The sequence below is a fragment of the Rana temporaria genome, chromosome 8, assembly GCF_905171775.1.
Source record: "Rana temporaria chromosome 8, aRanTem1.1, whole genome shotgun sequence".
Lineage (NCBI taxonomy): Eukaryota > Metazoa > Chordata > Amphibia > Anura > Ranidae > Rana > Rana temporaria.
This window is the reverse complement of record NC_053496.1, coordinates 15,677,109-15,692,291: the sequence shown is the minus strand read 5'-3', so window position 1 is coordinate 15,692,291 and position 15,183 is coordinate 15,677,109. Positions and strand designations below refer to the sequence as shown.

Here is a 15,183-nt window from a genome sequence, read left to right as displayed (position 1 = left end):
GACGGCCATACTTTAGACAGCAATACGTTTGCTGACTAAAGTTAGGGCACCCAAAACGACGACTAACTTTGCGATGGGAAACTAGACTAGCGGCGACGTAGCGAACGCGAAAATCCATCGTGGATCGCCGTAACTCCTAATTTGCTTACCCGACGCTGGTTTATGACGCGAACTCCCCCCAGCGGCGGCCGCGGTACTGCATCCTAAGATCCGACAGTGTAAAACAATTACACCTGTCGGATCTTATGGATATCTATGCGTAACTGATTCTATGAATCATTCGCATAGATAGAAACAGAGATACGACGGCGCATCAGGAGATACGCCGTCGTATCCCTTTTGTGAATCTGGCCCTAGGACCATAGCAAATGACCCGCAAAAAAAATGAAACAAAAACAAACACATTTTTCGCCAGTGCACATGTCTAATCTTTGCACCACTCTATCAGTTGAAAAAGCTCCATGCAAAGCTTGGAATGACCAGGTCCCCCAAAACTTTATTTAGAGTTGCATTTTTTTCGACGCAGCATTTGTTATGTTGGATAATTCGAAACTTCGGATAAATACGTTATGTTGACTAACAGCAAAATTTGAAAGGAAATTCCAAAACCTATAATTTAATAGTTCGTTATTATTAGTTAGTTAGTTATTCTTTAGAATTTTCAGGTTTTCTTTCTTATTTTCGGATTAAAAAATTTACAAAGTTACGAATTTTCAAATTTACGGATTGCGATCATAACGAATTAACCCCCCCCCAAAAAAAAAAAAAATGAAACGAAAACGAACACATTTTTTGGCAGTGCACATGTCTAATCCTTGCACCACTTTGTCAGTTGAAAAAGCAAACCGCCCCATGCAAATCTTGGAATAACCAGGTCCCCCAAAACTTTATTTAGAGTTGAATTTGCTTTGATGTGGCATTCGTTATTTCTAGTAATTCATAACTTCGGATAACTTTGTATTCATTACGTTGACTAACAGCAAAATTTAAAAAGTTAATTCCAATACCTAAAATGTAATAGTTATTCTTTAGAATTTTTGGATTTTAGTTCTTTAGAATTCTCAGATTTTCTTTCTTATTTTTGAATTTACGAATGTATGAAATTACGAACTTATGAAATGACGAATTTATGACATTTTCAAATTTGCAAAATTGCGATCATAACGAATGACCCAAAAAAATAAAAAATTAATTAAACAAAAACAAACAAATTTTTCGCCAGTGCACATATCTGCAAAGGGTTATTTCGGATAATTCGTAACTTTGGATAAATTTGTGTTTGTTAACAGCAAAATTTGAAAGGAAATTCCAATACCTATAATTTAATAGTTAGTTATTATTAGTTAGTTATTCTTTAGAATTTTCAGATTTTCTTTATTTTTTTCGGATTTTCAAATTTATGAAATTGCGAATTTTCAAATTTACGAATTGCTATCATAACGAATGAACCGAAAGTAAAAAAATAAAAAAACAAATGAAATGAAAACGAACATGTTTTTCAATGTAATATTCAGAAGTAACTTACAAGATTTCAGTGAATGACAGCTTAGCTATTGTGTTCTTTGGCGTTTTCACGTTCCAGATACAGTAGGTGAAATGGTCATGTCGTCCAGGATAATTGGGGCTGGCAATTGTTCCTGAACTACCACTGAGGTCCCCACCACAGCTCAACGCTTTAAAAAAGCAAAGAAAAATTGTAAAAATGTGGTCACTGCATTTATATTGTTACACAATAGAGTTTGATTGAATGTCCTTTAGATTTATCATCAACTATGTATTTTAAGGACCTGTCTAATTTGACACAAATTGAATGAATTATTTAGGTGTGTCCTCATATTACATCGTTTTGGTAAATCTAAATGAGATTGTGCAATACAGTATAAGACCAGTTTAAAGGGGCAACCAGCTTTTTTTAAATAAATAAATGAATTTATATATATATATATATATATATATATATATATATATATATATATATATATATATATTCATTTATTTATTAAAAAAAATATATATATATAAATATATATATATATAAATATAAAATAAATAATAAAATAAATAATACAAAACATTTTTATTGAGTTTTTTCATTATAGAACAAAAAAAAAAATCCACAAAAAAGTGAGGGTTATAACCCCGGTCAATTTTTTTTTTCGCCATTTATGTCCCATTGCAGAGATTTCCCTTCACTTCCTGTCCTGTAGCCAAAACAGGAAGTGAGAGGAAATCCTTGCAAATTAAGGGAATTCCTTGGGCTCCCCCCAGGTGACCAGAACTAGTGTCCCCATGAGAAGATTTCCCCTCTATTACTTTTCTGGGGACAACCCAAAATTTGTAATTTTCTTTTAAGTTATCACTTTTAAGTGATAATGGTAAACAGAACAAATAGAGAGGGCAAATCTCTTTAGAGGAGGCACAGACAGCAATAAAATCTGACAGGGGTTCTGATCTATCTTCCCCTCTATCCAAAGCTTGAAAAAAATGTTTTGCCTTTAGTTATTTCTCTTATTTGTTCCCTCCTGGTTTGTTAAATATTGCATTGAAAGCGTTTTAATATACAATAGAACCTTGGATTACGAGCATAATCCGTTCCTGTAGAATGCTTGTAATCCAAAGCACTCGCATATCAAAGCGAGTTTCCCCATAGAAGTCAATGGGAAAAAAAATTGTTCCGCATTGACTTCTATGGCATGCAATACCGCAAGTGGCCAGAGGTGGGGGTGCTGGAGAGCCTTGGAAATTTTAGGAAAGGCTCAGGGACAGCTCAGCTGAACTCAGAAAACCTTGGAAAGGCTTGGTAACGGAGTATTTCCGAGTATTTCCGAACGACTCTGATTGGCTCCCGCACAAATGCGGTACTGCACACCGCTGTGGCTTGAATCCTGCTCATTTTGCGAGACAACATTCGCAAACGGAGTCAGGATTAAATAAAAAATGCTTGTTAACCGCGTTACTCGCAAACCGAGGTTTCACAGTATCTTTAGTAAGTTCAATAAAATATACCTTTTGATTGTACCAGTGCTGCACTCTCATCAGTTAGCATTGTTCCCAGCTATCTCTGTGAACTACTACAGAACCCCCCATTACAGATAATAGTATTTGGGGGGGTTAGTCCTACCATACTTAACCGGTTCCTGACCGGCTCACACAGATATACTGCAGCAGAATGGCTCCCCTGGGTGAAACCCTGTATCTTTTTCGGCCAGCAGAGGGCACGTGGGTGTGTGCGCCCGCTGCACAGCGGGGAACCTGATGCGCGTGGCCAGCGGGCACGATCGCCGCCGGCCACGCAGCGATCACGTGCACGAGTGCCAGCATGGGGTAAACACACAAATCCCTGTGCTGTCAGGGAAGAGAAACCACATAGTTTGTTCCTACTAAGTAGGAAAAACAATATGGCCCGGATTCTCGTAGCACTTACGCTGACGTATCTTGAGATACGCCGCGTAAGTGCACAGATGCGCCGTCGTAGCTCTGCGCCTGATTCTTAATGCAAGATACGCCTGTAATGTGGCTTCATCCGACCGACGTAAGTTTCCTACGCCGTCGTATCTTGGGCGCATATTTACGCTGGCCGCAAGGGGCGCTTCCATTGATTTACGCGTCAAATATGTAAATGACCTAGATACGCCGATTCACGAACGTACTTGCGCCCGTCGCTGTAATCTACGCAGTTTACGTAAGGTGTATGACCGGCATGAAGTTAAGCCTCATAAAGCAGGTGTAAGTCATGGACCAGGGAACAGTCGTCGTATTTTACGTCGTTTACGTAGTAGTACGTAAATGGGGCTGGGCGTAGGTTACGTTCACGTCGTAGGCATTGAGCCGTCGTATCTTAGGGATTATATTCAACGTGATTCTGAGCATGCACGCGCATGCACGCGCATGCACCGTTCGTTCGGCCCATCATTTGCATGGGGTCACGCTTCATTTAAATGGATCACGCCCACCTTCCACCTACTTTGAATTAAGCGTGCTTACGCCGACGAATTTACGTTACGCCGGCGCAAACGTAGGGAGCGAGTGCTTTGTGAATACTGTTCTTGCCTCTCTGTGTTACGTCGGCGTAGCACATATGAGATGCGCTACGTCGGCAGAAAGATGCTCCGCTCTACGAGAATCTGGCCCTATGTCCCTCTCCTAGTCACTCCCATCCCCACACAGTTAGAACACACTGAGGGAACACATCTCTTCATCGCCACTTAGTGTTAACCCCTTCCCACCCAGTGACATTGTTAATTTGCTTGGCCCCTCCCTCACTCTCTCTTCATTTCTCATTGGCTCATTAGTGAGCCAATGAGGAGGGAGAGACCTGGGAGAGCCGCTGCTCTCATGCACATCGCTGAATGCATTAAGGTTAACAATAAAACTTCTTTAGAACCACTTTAGCCATATTACATTACACTTTGAGCCCCAAAAAAAGAGACTACTCAACTTGTGCAGTGGCTAACTTACCACTTGCAAGATTGAGGGAGTAAAAAAAGAAGTATGCATTCCTTTCACGAGGTTCGGAATTGGTGGTCACTCTGATATACACAGTGCCTGAAGATTCAAACTCAGCAATCCTATCAGAGTTTGGGCACAACACCCCAAGCTGTTCTAAATTTTCATCCAATACGGTGATGTTCTCCTGGGAACAGTCTGCGGATGGATTCAGGCTGCAAGAGAAGAACATTATCATGAAAAGAAAACATTTAAAGTATATGTATAGACAGCATTTTTTATTTTAGTTTTGGAGTCTACCTTTGAGAGATTTCCTTTTTTCCTTTCCCAAATGTGCAGTTGGAAGTTAGAAGAGATCCCCCAAAGCAGGGCCATCTTTAAGGTAAGGCAAAAGGGGAAGCTGCCCTGGGCCCTTTCATTGTTGTGGGGCCCAAAGCAGCTGCCTCATACTTGCCAACTATCCCAGTTTAAATTCCCTGGTCCCTTGAAGTTTTAGTGCTGTGCTGTGTCCTGATATCCCAGTGTGAAGTGCTGCTACTAATGCTGCCCAGCCCTGTCCTATTGTTGTGTACAGATGACTCACCTGCAGACCCTGGACCAGATCCACATACATGTAGGTCGGCGCAGCGTATCAGAGATATACTACGCCGCCGTACCTTACCTGGCGCATTTTAGAATCCTCAGAGATTTTGCGCCGTAAGTTAAGACGGTGTAGTGTATTTCTGGCGGCGGATTTCAAATTGGGCGGGTTGGGGGCGGGTTTCATTTAAATGAAGCGCGTCCCCGCGCCGAATGAAATGCGCATGCGTCGTCCAGAAATTTCCCGCCGTGCTTTGAGCAAAATGACGTCGCAACGACGTAATTTTTTGAACTTAGACGTGAGTTACCTCTATCCCTATTCACGGACGACTTACGCAAAAAAAAAATTCAAATTTCGACGCGGGAACGACGGCCATACTTAACATGGAAATTCTATCTATACCCTGCAAAATACCAGCTTTAACTATACGCCGAAAAAAGCCGACTACGGACGACGTTAGAAAATGCGACGGCCGCGCGTACGTTCGTGGATCGTCGTAAATCGCTAATTTGCATACCCGACACGGAAAACGCCACCCAGCGGACGCCGAAGTATTGCATCTTAGATCCGAAGGCGTACGAGGACATATACCTGTCGGATCTAACCCAGAAGCCGTCGTATCTTGTTTTGAGGATTCAAAACAAAGATACGACGCGGGAATTTTGAAATTACGCCGGCGTATCAATAGATACGCCGGCGTAATTTCTTTGTGGATCTAACCCCCTGTGTTTACATGTAAATAACCATCATTCATATGTAAATAACGGGAACATTCATATGTAAAAAGCGGATGCATTCATATGTAAATAGCTGAGGCTGGTAGCATTCATATGTATATCATGCCCCTCTGCAGTGAAGAGATGATGTTTTGTAACCTCTAGCAACCAATCAGTGAGCAGTATTGCTATACAGTAATCTCTAGCAACCAATCAACAAGAAGAAATTATGTGCTGTAACCTCTAGCAACTAATCAGTGAGCCGTAATGTGTGCTGTAACCTCTAGCAACCAGTCAGTAAGTGGTAATGATATGCTGTAACCTCTGGCAACCAATCACAATCACTGTCTGATCTGATACAGTAAACTGATTTTAAGTCTAGCTGTTATTTATTGTATGTCTCAGAGCAGGTGGAGAGCAAAATTGCATTAGGGGGGGGGGGGCAGGGTCCAATCAACAATAAAGACGGCCCTGCCCCAAAGTAAGAGAAATTCCCCTCTTAGACAGTTGTTTCTGGTGTAGATGTCTCCATTGGAAGACTTCCCCTCAGCTCTTGGTCTTGTGATAAGGCTAAAACTTTACCCTCACTTTCTGTTTTTTGAAGAGAGTGATCGCCAGAACAAATCGTGTGGTGGATCTTCCCAGTGGGGACACAGACAGCAATAAAGACTTGACAGGGTCTAACTATTCCCCACTTCCCCCAAAAAAGTAACCAATCCAGTTTCTATTGCCATTTCTGTACAGGAGATTTAAAAAATATTATAATGTAATTAAATGATATAATATATATAAGCTGTACTATGACTTCTTTAACAGTGGCGTCTGGTGTTCAAAATTTTTGGGGGGGCGCAAAAAAACTTAAATAAAAAACACATCAATTGCAGCCTTACTGTGCCCATCAAATGCAGCCTTACTGTGCCCATCAAATGCAGCCACTGTGCCCATCAAATGCAGCCACTGTGCCCATCAAATGCAGCCACTGTGCCCATCAAATGCAGCCACTGTGCCATCAAACGCAGTCACTGTGCCCATCAAATGCAGCCACTGTGCCCATTAAAGCTTCTGTGGCCATCAAACGCAGCCACTGTATCCCTAAATTGCCACCACTGTGCCCATTAAACGCTGCTACTGTGCCCATCAAACGCAGCCACTGAACCCATAAATTGCCACCACTGTGGCCATCAAAGCAGCCACTGTGGCCATCAAACGCAGCAACTGTGGCCATCAAACACAGCCACTGTGCCCATCAAACGCAGCCACTGTGCCCATCAAACGCAGCCACTGTGCCCATCAAACGCAGCCACTGTGCCCATCAAACGCAGCCACTGTGCCCATCAAACGCAGCTACTGTGGCCATCAAACGCAGCCACTGTACCCCTAAATTGCCACCACTGTGCCCATTAAATGCTGCTACTGTGCCCATCAAACGCAGCCACTGAACCCATAAATTGCCACCACTGTGGCCATCAAAGCAGCCACTGTGGCCATCAAACGAAGCAACTGTGCCATCAAACGCAGCCACTGTGCCATCAAACGCAGCCACTGTGCCCATCAAACGCAACCACTGTGCCATCAAACGCAGCCACTGTGCCCATCAAACGCAGCCACTGTGGCCATCAAACGCAGCTTCTGTACCCATAAACTGCCACCACTGTGCCCATCAAACGCAGCCACTGTGGCCATCAAACCCAGCCACTGTACCCCTAAATTGCCACCACTGTGCCCATTAAACGCTGCCACTGTGTCCATCAAACAACAAGGCCCAGGCCTAGGTCACCACTTCGCAGGGGGGCAGCACGGAAAGAATACCCAGTCGGCTTGTGCTACACTGTTAATGTAAATGCCAGTCTTATGGGGCAGACTGGGCCGCGCCGCTTTTAATTTTGACTGTCCTAATATCCTGGACCACAAACCTTCCTCACTGTGTTATATGTTTTCTGCTGCACCATTGGCATAGTTATATCGTCTTAGTCCTCTTCATAAAATTATCAGAAATGTGTGCTTAAAGTAGAACTATAGGCAACACTTTTTTTTTTCATTTTGTATAGAGTAAGGGAGGGTTATAGCCCCTGTCACTTTATTTTTTACTGTCCCATTGCAGAGATTTTCCTTCACTTCCTGCCCCATAGCCAAACAGGAAGTGAGAGGGAATCTATATAAGTGAAGGGAATCCATTGCCACCCCCCCCCCCCACCCAAGGCCCTCAGAACTACTTTCCCCACTCAAAAATTTCAGGGTGGGTCTTAAACTGCTGTTCAAGACCCGCCCTGAAATTTTCGAGTGGGGACACTAGAGATGTGGCCTTGACAGAAAAGGGTGGGTCATATTTAAATCAGGGAGTGCACGAGTTTAGTCAGGCCTAGGGCAGCATAAAACCTAAATACACTACTGATACCAGCGATGGAGCTTGCACCAAAGCCTATCATAAATCAGGATCATCTATGGCAGGATGGTGTCTAAATATGGCTCCTATGCTTACAATAAAGGAAAACAGATTTTATTTTTATTTTAGACCTTTGCAGATTCGTGTGACCGGTGCAGATTTGTATATTGAGCCTCTCTGTCATTATTCAGTTCAGGTTATCCCATGTTATCAGGCAACAAAGTTCTTATTTTAGATAAATAAGTGCCAATACACTGCCATGCTTCAATTTTACATCAAGTTAAAGCGGGAGTTCACCCAAAAATTTTTTTTTTAACCTTAGATTGATGCTCATTTTGTCAAGGGGAATCGGGTAGTTTTTTTAAAATCAAAGCCGTACTTACCGTTTTAGAGATGCATCTTCTCCGCCGCTTCCGGGTATGGTCTTCGGGACTGGGCGTTCCTATTTGATTGACAGGCTCTATACGGCGCCTGCGCACCGACGTTCGGCTACTTTCGGAAAATCGTGACACGATAGATGCGACCGTCGGAAGCCTGTCGGAAGACTGTCAATCAAATAGGAACGCCCAGTCCTGCAGCCCATACCCGGAAGCGGCGGAGAAGATGTATCTCTAAAACGGTAAGTACAGCTTCAATATTAAAAAAACTACCCGATTCCCCTTGACAAAATGAGCCTCATTTCCGGGTGAACCTCCACTTTAAAGACGGCTACATAAGCGATCTACAGTTTGCCATTGCATTGACTGGCTTTATAAATCTTATGACATTAACAAAAGCACTGATGTGACCAATCATATTTCAGCCTTCACCAGATAAGATTGGTCAGAAGAATGAAGAATCCTTTTTATAGGTCACTACATTAAGCACATTGCTTTTGAGTTGTTCTCACTCAAGCACGGAGAAGATTACTCGGGTGGTCTCATTGGCTGTCCTCACTATGTCCCAGGTACAGTCTAGGCCTTCGGCAACTTGGATCTGGACAGGTTTGTATTCGTCTATAAAGCTGGATCCACATCGTGCTGAAATGAAAAAAAAAAAAAAAACATATGATAAATCAGTCTATTTTAAGCTCACAAATCAGCATTGGGTAGAAGCTGGTAGACATGTGCACACTGAAATATTTTGTTTTGGATTTTCGTTTTTGTCCGAAAAAATACATTTATTTAGTTACTCCAGAAATTCGTTTTTATTTACTTCGTTTTTCGTTGGAAATTGCATTCGTCCGAAAATCCGAACAAATTTAGGTTGAATCTGTCATTGAAGGCTTATGGCGTCTGACTGTCTGTCGAATGTTCAAAGAGAAACTGTACGACGCCGCGATGGTCGAATGTTCCCCCTACAAGCTATAATAGAATTCTAATGTTGTATGACACTAGTAATAATTATATTTATTAATTATTATTACTAGTCAACCAACATTAGAATTTTTCTATAGCCTATGGGCGGAGCATTTGACCGGAAATGTATGATTGCGGCGTTGTACAGTTTAGCTGCTTCGTCGAATCTTCTTAGAACTATCAACAGACACCAAAAGCCTTCAATGACAGATTCAACGTTTTTCGATGCTTTGTCGAATCTTCGTCGTTCATGTTGAATTGTCAAGTTAGTTCTAGCTATTTTACTGCTCCTCCTCTTTGGTTACAATCAGCCAATAACATTCATCATCATCATTATTTTTATTTGACTTCCCCCACCCAATTCCAGCAGCGATCTTTCCTCTCTATAATTTAGAATCTTTCCTCTCTATAATGTCAAATCTTTTCTCTCTATAATGTTGAATCTTTTATCTCTATAATGTGGAATCTTTTCTCTCTATAATGTTGAAACTTTCCTCTCTATAATGTCGAATCTTTTCTCTCTATAATGTTGAATCTTTTCTCTCTATAATGTCGAATATTTTCTCTCTATAATGTCGAATCTTTTCTCTCTATAATGTCAAATCTTTTCTCTCTATAATGTCGAATCTTTCCTCTCTATAATGTTGAATCTTTTCTCTCTATAATGTCAAATCTTTTCTCTCTATAATGTCAAATCTTTTCTCTCTATAATGTCGAATCTTTTCTCTCTATAATGTGGAATCTTTTCTCTCTATAATTTCAAATCTTTTCTCTCTATAATGTTGAATCTTTTCTCTCTATAATTTCAAATCTTTTCTCTCTATAATGTCAAATCTTTTCCCTCTGTAATGTTGAATCTTTTCTCTCTATAATGTTCAATCTTTTCTCTCTATAATGTCAAATCTCTTCTCTCTATGTAGAATAATATTAGACTAATAGAGTTAAGGTAAGGCACATTCGACCAACGAAAACGAAAATAAAGTATTTGTTTATGTCGGATCTTTCGGTTTTCCTATTCTTTGCGTTCGTTTTCGTTTGTTAAAACAATAACGAAAATACCTGAAATTCGGACAAAAATGCATTCTGACGAAAACGAATGCACGTGTCTAGAAGTCGGTGGACTGAATCGCCCAACGGCTTACTGTATACTGTACCTTTGGTGGTTAGATGTCTACACCAGAGCCCATTAAATCCCTGATGGATGGATATCTTTTTTACATCATAGAAAATGTGGCTCTGAGAATGAAGCTACAAGAACCCAGTAATGTAAAGCAGAACTGATGACCAATTTTTTTTTTATAGTTTTGGAGTGTTGAGAGGTTGGAGCATCTGCCATTTTATTTAAATTAGTACGTTTGCTGCAGTCAAAAGAATGTCCCACCCTAAAGTGGGATGTTAGATATAGCAAAAGTGCTGACTGCGCTAACTACTAAAAAAATATGTGTTATACCACTCTTATTATAGCAGTGAAAAAATCTATTAACTATCGTTATAAAGGATTATGGGGCCTCTAAATGATAGGTAGGCAGTTTCTGTACAAGGAAACATGACCATAGTCTCCTTGGGTTGTGAAGGAAAAATTTGGATCTGTAATTGAAGCACCACGCTAAATATTTGAGTCCAAAATTAAGTTTATTGTAAACATAAATTTAGTACTAAAGCCAACACATTTTGTTGGCCATACCTGGCCCTGTTTGAGCTGATCAGTGTTGCGGTGTTAATTCTCAGAACTTATCACACCCTAAAGGCCAGTACACACGATCGGATATTCCGACAACAATTGTGTGATGGACGTGTTTCGTTGAATAATCTGACTGTCCGTATGCTCCATTGGACAATTGTTGTCGGAATTTCCGACAACAAATGTTGGATAGCCATGCTCTCAAATTGTCCGACAACAAATGTGTTCAGTTGGATTATCCGATTGTGTGTACACAAATCCGTCTGACTAAAATCCAAAGTACAAACCCACATGCTCCGAACCAATGCTAACCATCAGACAACATTAGCAGAAGTTGCCCAAAGGGTGGCGCTAAAGAGCTGAAAAACAACATAGTTTCATATAGGTTGGCTGAAAAAGTTCTGCCGTCTGTATGCAGAACAAGTTCACGGCCAATGCCCTTCGGACAAAATTCCATGGACTTGTCCGATGTAAGTCCGATCGTGTGTATGAGGCTTAAGTCTACATGCTTTGGGCCAGATTCACAGAAAAAGTACGCCGGAGTATCTGCTGATACTCCGGCGTACTTTCAAATTTGCCGCGTCGTATCTTTATTTGTAATTCACAAACAAAGATACGATGGCTTTTGGCTAAGATCCGACAGGCGTACGGCTTCATACGCCTTCGGATCCTAGGTGCAGGGATGGACTGGCCATTGGGACTACAGGGAGTTTCCCGGTGGGCCGATGGCTCAGTGGGCCGGCTTCAGTGACAGCGGACCGCGGCCCCCCTCCGCTCCTCTGTCTCTCCCTCCCCGCAGAGCTCACCTCCTCTCCCTCCCCGCAGCGCTCACCTGGGGGAACAGAGAATAAGGGGGAGGACCAGAGGAGCATGGGGGAGAGGACAGACAGCTGACTCAACAGCTATGGCCTGGGAGTTTCTCACTTCTTCCTAATCTTGTCCAATAAGGGGGGGGCACCGAACTGATTCTTTGCCCCGGGTGAAATAATGTCTAGCTTCCCCACTGGTACTGCCTATAAGAGTACCAGTACCAACCGTTATACTCTAATAAAGTAGAACAGCTAGTGGCTAGTGAAGGGGGAGAGGGGGTTTGGGTGGCCGGAGGGGGGGGGTGCGGGAGTTGTCCGGCCGCCATAGGAGAGACATGTCAAAGTGGGCCAGTCTGGATGAAGTCCAGGGCCAAATTTTTGTCCCAGTCCAGCCTTGCCTAGGTGTAATTCTCCGGCGGCCGCTGGGTGGAGTTTGCGTCGTTTTCCAGCGTCGGGTATGCAAATTAGCTGATTACGGCGATCCACGAAGATACGCGCGTTCGTCGCAATCTCTTACGTCTTTGCTAGTCGGTTTTTCCCATCGCAAACATAAGCCTGCTTTTTCATGGCTTACATTTAGAACAGCCATGTTAAAGTATGGCCGTCGTTCCCGCGTCGAATTTAAAATTTTTATTTTTTTTGCTTAAGATGTCCGGGAATACGAAACTACGTTACGCACGTCGCCGTTCAAAAAACACGTTGGGGCGCCGTAATTTTGCGCAAAGCACATCGGGAAATTTCCTAACGGAGCATGCGCAGAACGTTCGGCGCGGGAGCGCGCCTAATTTAAATGGTACACGCCCCATTTGAATTAGGCGGGCTTGCGCCGGACGGCTTTACGTTACACCGCCGTAAGTTTACACGCAAGTGCTTGGTGAATCAGGCACTTGCGATGAAAACTTGCGGCGGTGTAACGTAAAGACGATACGTTACCCCGCCGCAGATCTGTGTGAATCTGGCCCTTTGTATCTATATTTAATCACGTCCTGATGAAGGGGCAAGGTCTGGCTCCTGAAACATTTTAGCTTTTGTACTCAATTTATGCTTGGAATAAACTGCATTTTGGACTTGAACATTTAAGGTGGTGCTTAAGTTCCAAGATCCAAATATTTTGTTAGTTACTTGAACCCTTACTGGTGGGGATTGACTTTTGAAGCTGATAGCACTGATATCTAATGTATGTAACTTTGATATAAAACTAACAGGGGGGATCTAGGGGGGAAATGTGATGTGACCTCCCGCTGATGATAACAATGAAATAGCGAAGGGCTATTTTTACATTTTCGAGGTGCTTTAATCTCACCACACATGCAATGATCTGACTGTACAATTTCCTCTGCCAACAACTTTGTACTGTGAGTGGCTACTTAAGGTCATCCAATTTGATTGGATGCCTTAGGTAGCCCCTTATTTTACATTTGGGATGAGAAAACTAATAACGTTTCAAATATATATACACTACCCAATTTTGTTTGGGAGCCACTTCGCATGACTGCGTAATTGTCAGTTAAAGCGACGCAGTGCCGAATCGCAAAAACTGACCAGGTCCTTTACCTGCCTAAAGGTCCGGGTCTTAAGTGGTTAACCTACCGATTCTACTTCACAGCAAATTCAACAACCTGCCCTCAAATTTTCAACATAGTATACTGATTAGAGACACATTCGTGGCCTGGCGCTCAGTGAGGAAATCAAGAATATTCTTAAATGTATTCAAGAATAACCAAGGTTCTGAGGAACCCTGGAGTTCTTCCAGATGTTGCTATGGGGCTCCTTGAGCAAAGAATAATTTTCGCCTCCAGTGATCTTTCCGCTATCTGTAAGTGTAGGGAGATTCTTCCCAGTACCATGGAGCTGTAGATACACAATTACTAGCAATGGTTCCCTGAGACCAGGAAGTTATTTAAAAGGTTTCTTAAAGTTAAAAAGGTTGAGAATGGCTGATCTAGAATAATAAGACAAGTGCGATATTTACGTACCTTCCGGTTGGACAGCCTTCTCTTCAGCTAGTGAAGAGGTGCAGAGTAGGAGCAGGGCAATTAGTGACCCTACTGGAGACATCTCGGAGAAGAAGGTCACCTACTGTAGAACTCACATGAATGGTGCTGAAAGAAAAGTAAATAATTATTTATATACATGCACAGGCTTGCGGGGACCTCACCCGTCCTTCGTAAGTTTTCATTGGAGCACTTTGTGATAGTCACAGATGGCAATTCTCATTGTCCATCACGCTAGCAAACAAGAGGCTTATGCAGGAAACCAGCACCTGTTCAATTCTCATACGTGTCCTGTAATAAACATTTGGGCCAGAAACAGAATTGTGTAATGAAAACATTAAGGTACAGAAGTTTAAAGGATTGATCCCCCTCCAGTTGGTGATACATCAGTTGACCATACTGACTGGTTGTATAAAGAAACACTATTAGGATACATGTACATTACAAAAGTGAGTACACCCCTCACATATTTGTAAATATTTTATTCTATCTTTTCATGTGACAACACTGAAGAAATGACACTTTGCTACAATGTTGTGTAGTGAGTGTACAGCTTGTAAAACAGTGTTAATTTTCTGTCCCCTCAAAATAACTCAAGCCGTGCGAGTTCAGCTTTCACTCCCGCTGGCAGTCCCGATTTTGGCCGCGATTTCAGAGACATCTGTGCAGGTTTCTGCACAGATGTCAATGTAAATCGCGGCCCGAAATTGCAAAAAGTAGTACAGGAACTACTTTTTGAAATCGGTGCATCGCCGCAGATGATTAGATGATGATCGGTGCGGCGTCGCACTGATTAGGACGGTGCCATTGCCGGCAAATGCCGCCGATTTGAGATGCGATTTGACATCTCAAATCGCATCTCAAATCGTACCAGTGTGAACCAGGCCTTAATGTTTAAACCGCTGGCAACAAAAGTAAATACACCTCTAAGTGAAAATGTCTAAATTGCACCCAATTAGCCATTTACAAATGTGGACAGGTGACAAGTGCACCACGTGGGGGTCAGGGATGCACCACAGGGTAGTGAACCCTATAGCCGACTGCTGCGATCAGAGAGGAAGCGAACCCAAGATCGCCCAGGGCGCAGAGTCTAAGACCCAGCTTTGTGTTCACCAGAGCCTCTAGTGGTGACGATGGCCTTTGTCGCAGCTGGATCCAGGTCGCGACCCCTGGGATCCCCTAAGTCACGCTTCACAGAGAGAGAGAGGAAGCAGCAGGCAGGACAAACAGTAGTGAT

The 15,183-nt window shown here is 42.6% G+C and overlaps 1 protein-coding gene across 1 annotated transcript in view; it reads right to left on the bottom strand.

The window, feature by feature from the left end:
* CUZD1 (CUB and zona pellucida like domains 1) overlaps window positions 1-14,069 on the bottom strand; it is a 42,081-nt gene extending 28,012 nt beyond the window's left edge. The window contains exons 1-4 of the mRNA XM_040361328.1: window positions 13,929-14,069; window positions 9,015-9,144; window positions 4,459-4,661; window positions 1,526-1,673 (exon numbers count right to left, since the gene is read on the bottom strand). Coding sequence (XP_040217262.1) covers window positions 1,526-1,673; window positions 4,459-4,661; window positions 9,015-9,144; window positions 13,929-14,010 — 563 coding nt within the window. The 5' untranslated portion in view covers window positions 14,011-14,069. The remainder of the gene's footprint in view (window positions 1-1,525; window positions 1,674-4,458; window positions 4,662-9,014; window positions 9,145-13,928) is intronic.
* Window positions 14,070-15,183: the final 1,114 nt, after the last annotated feature.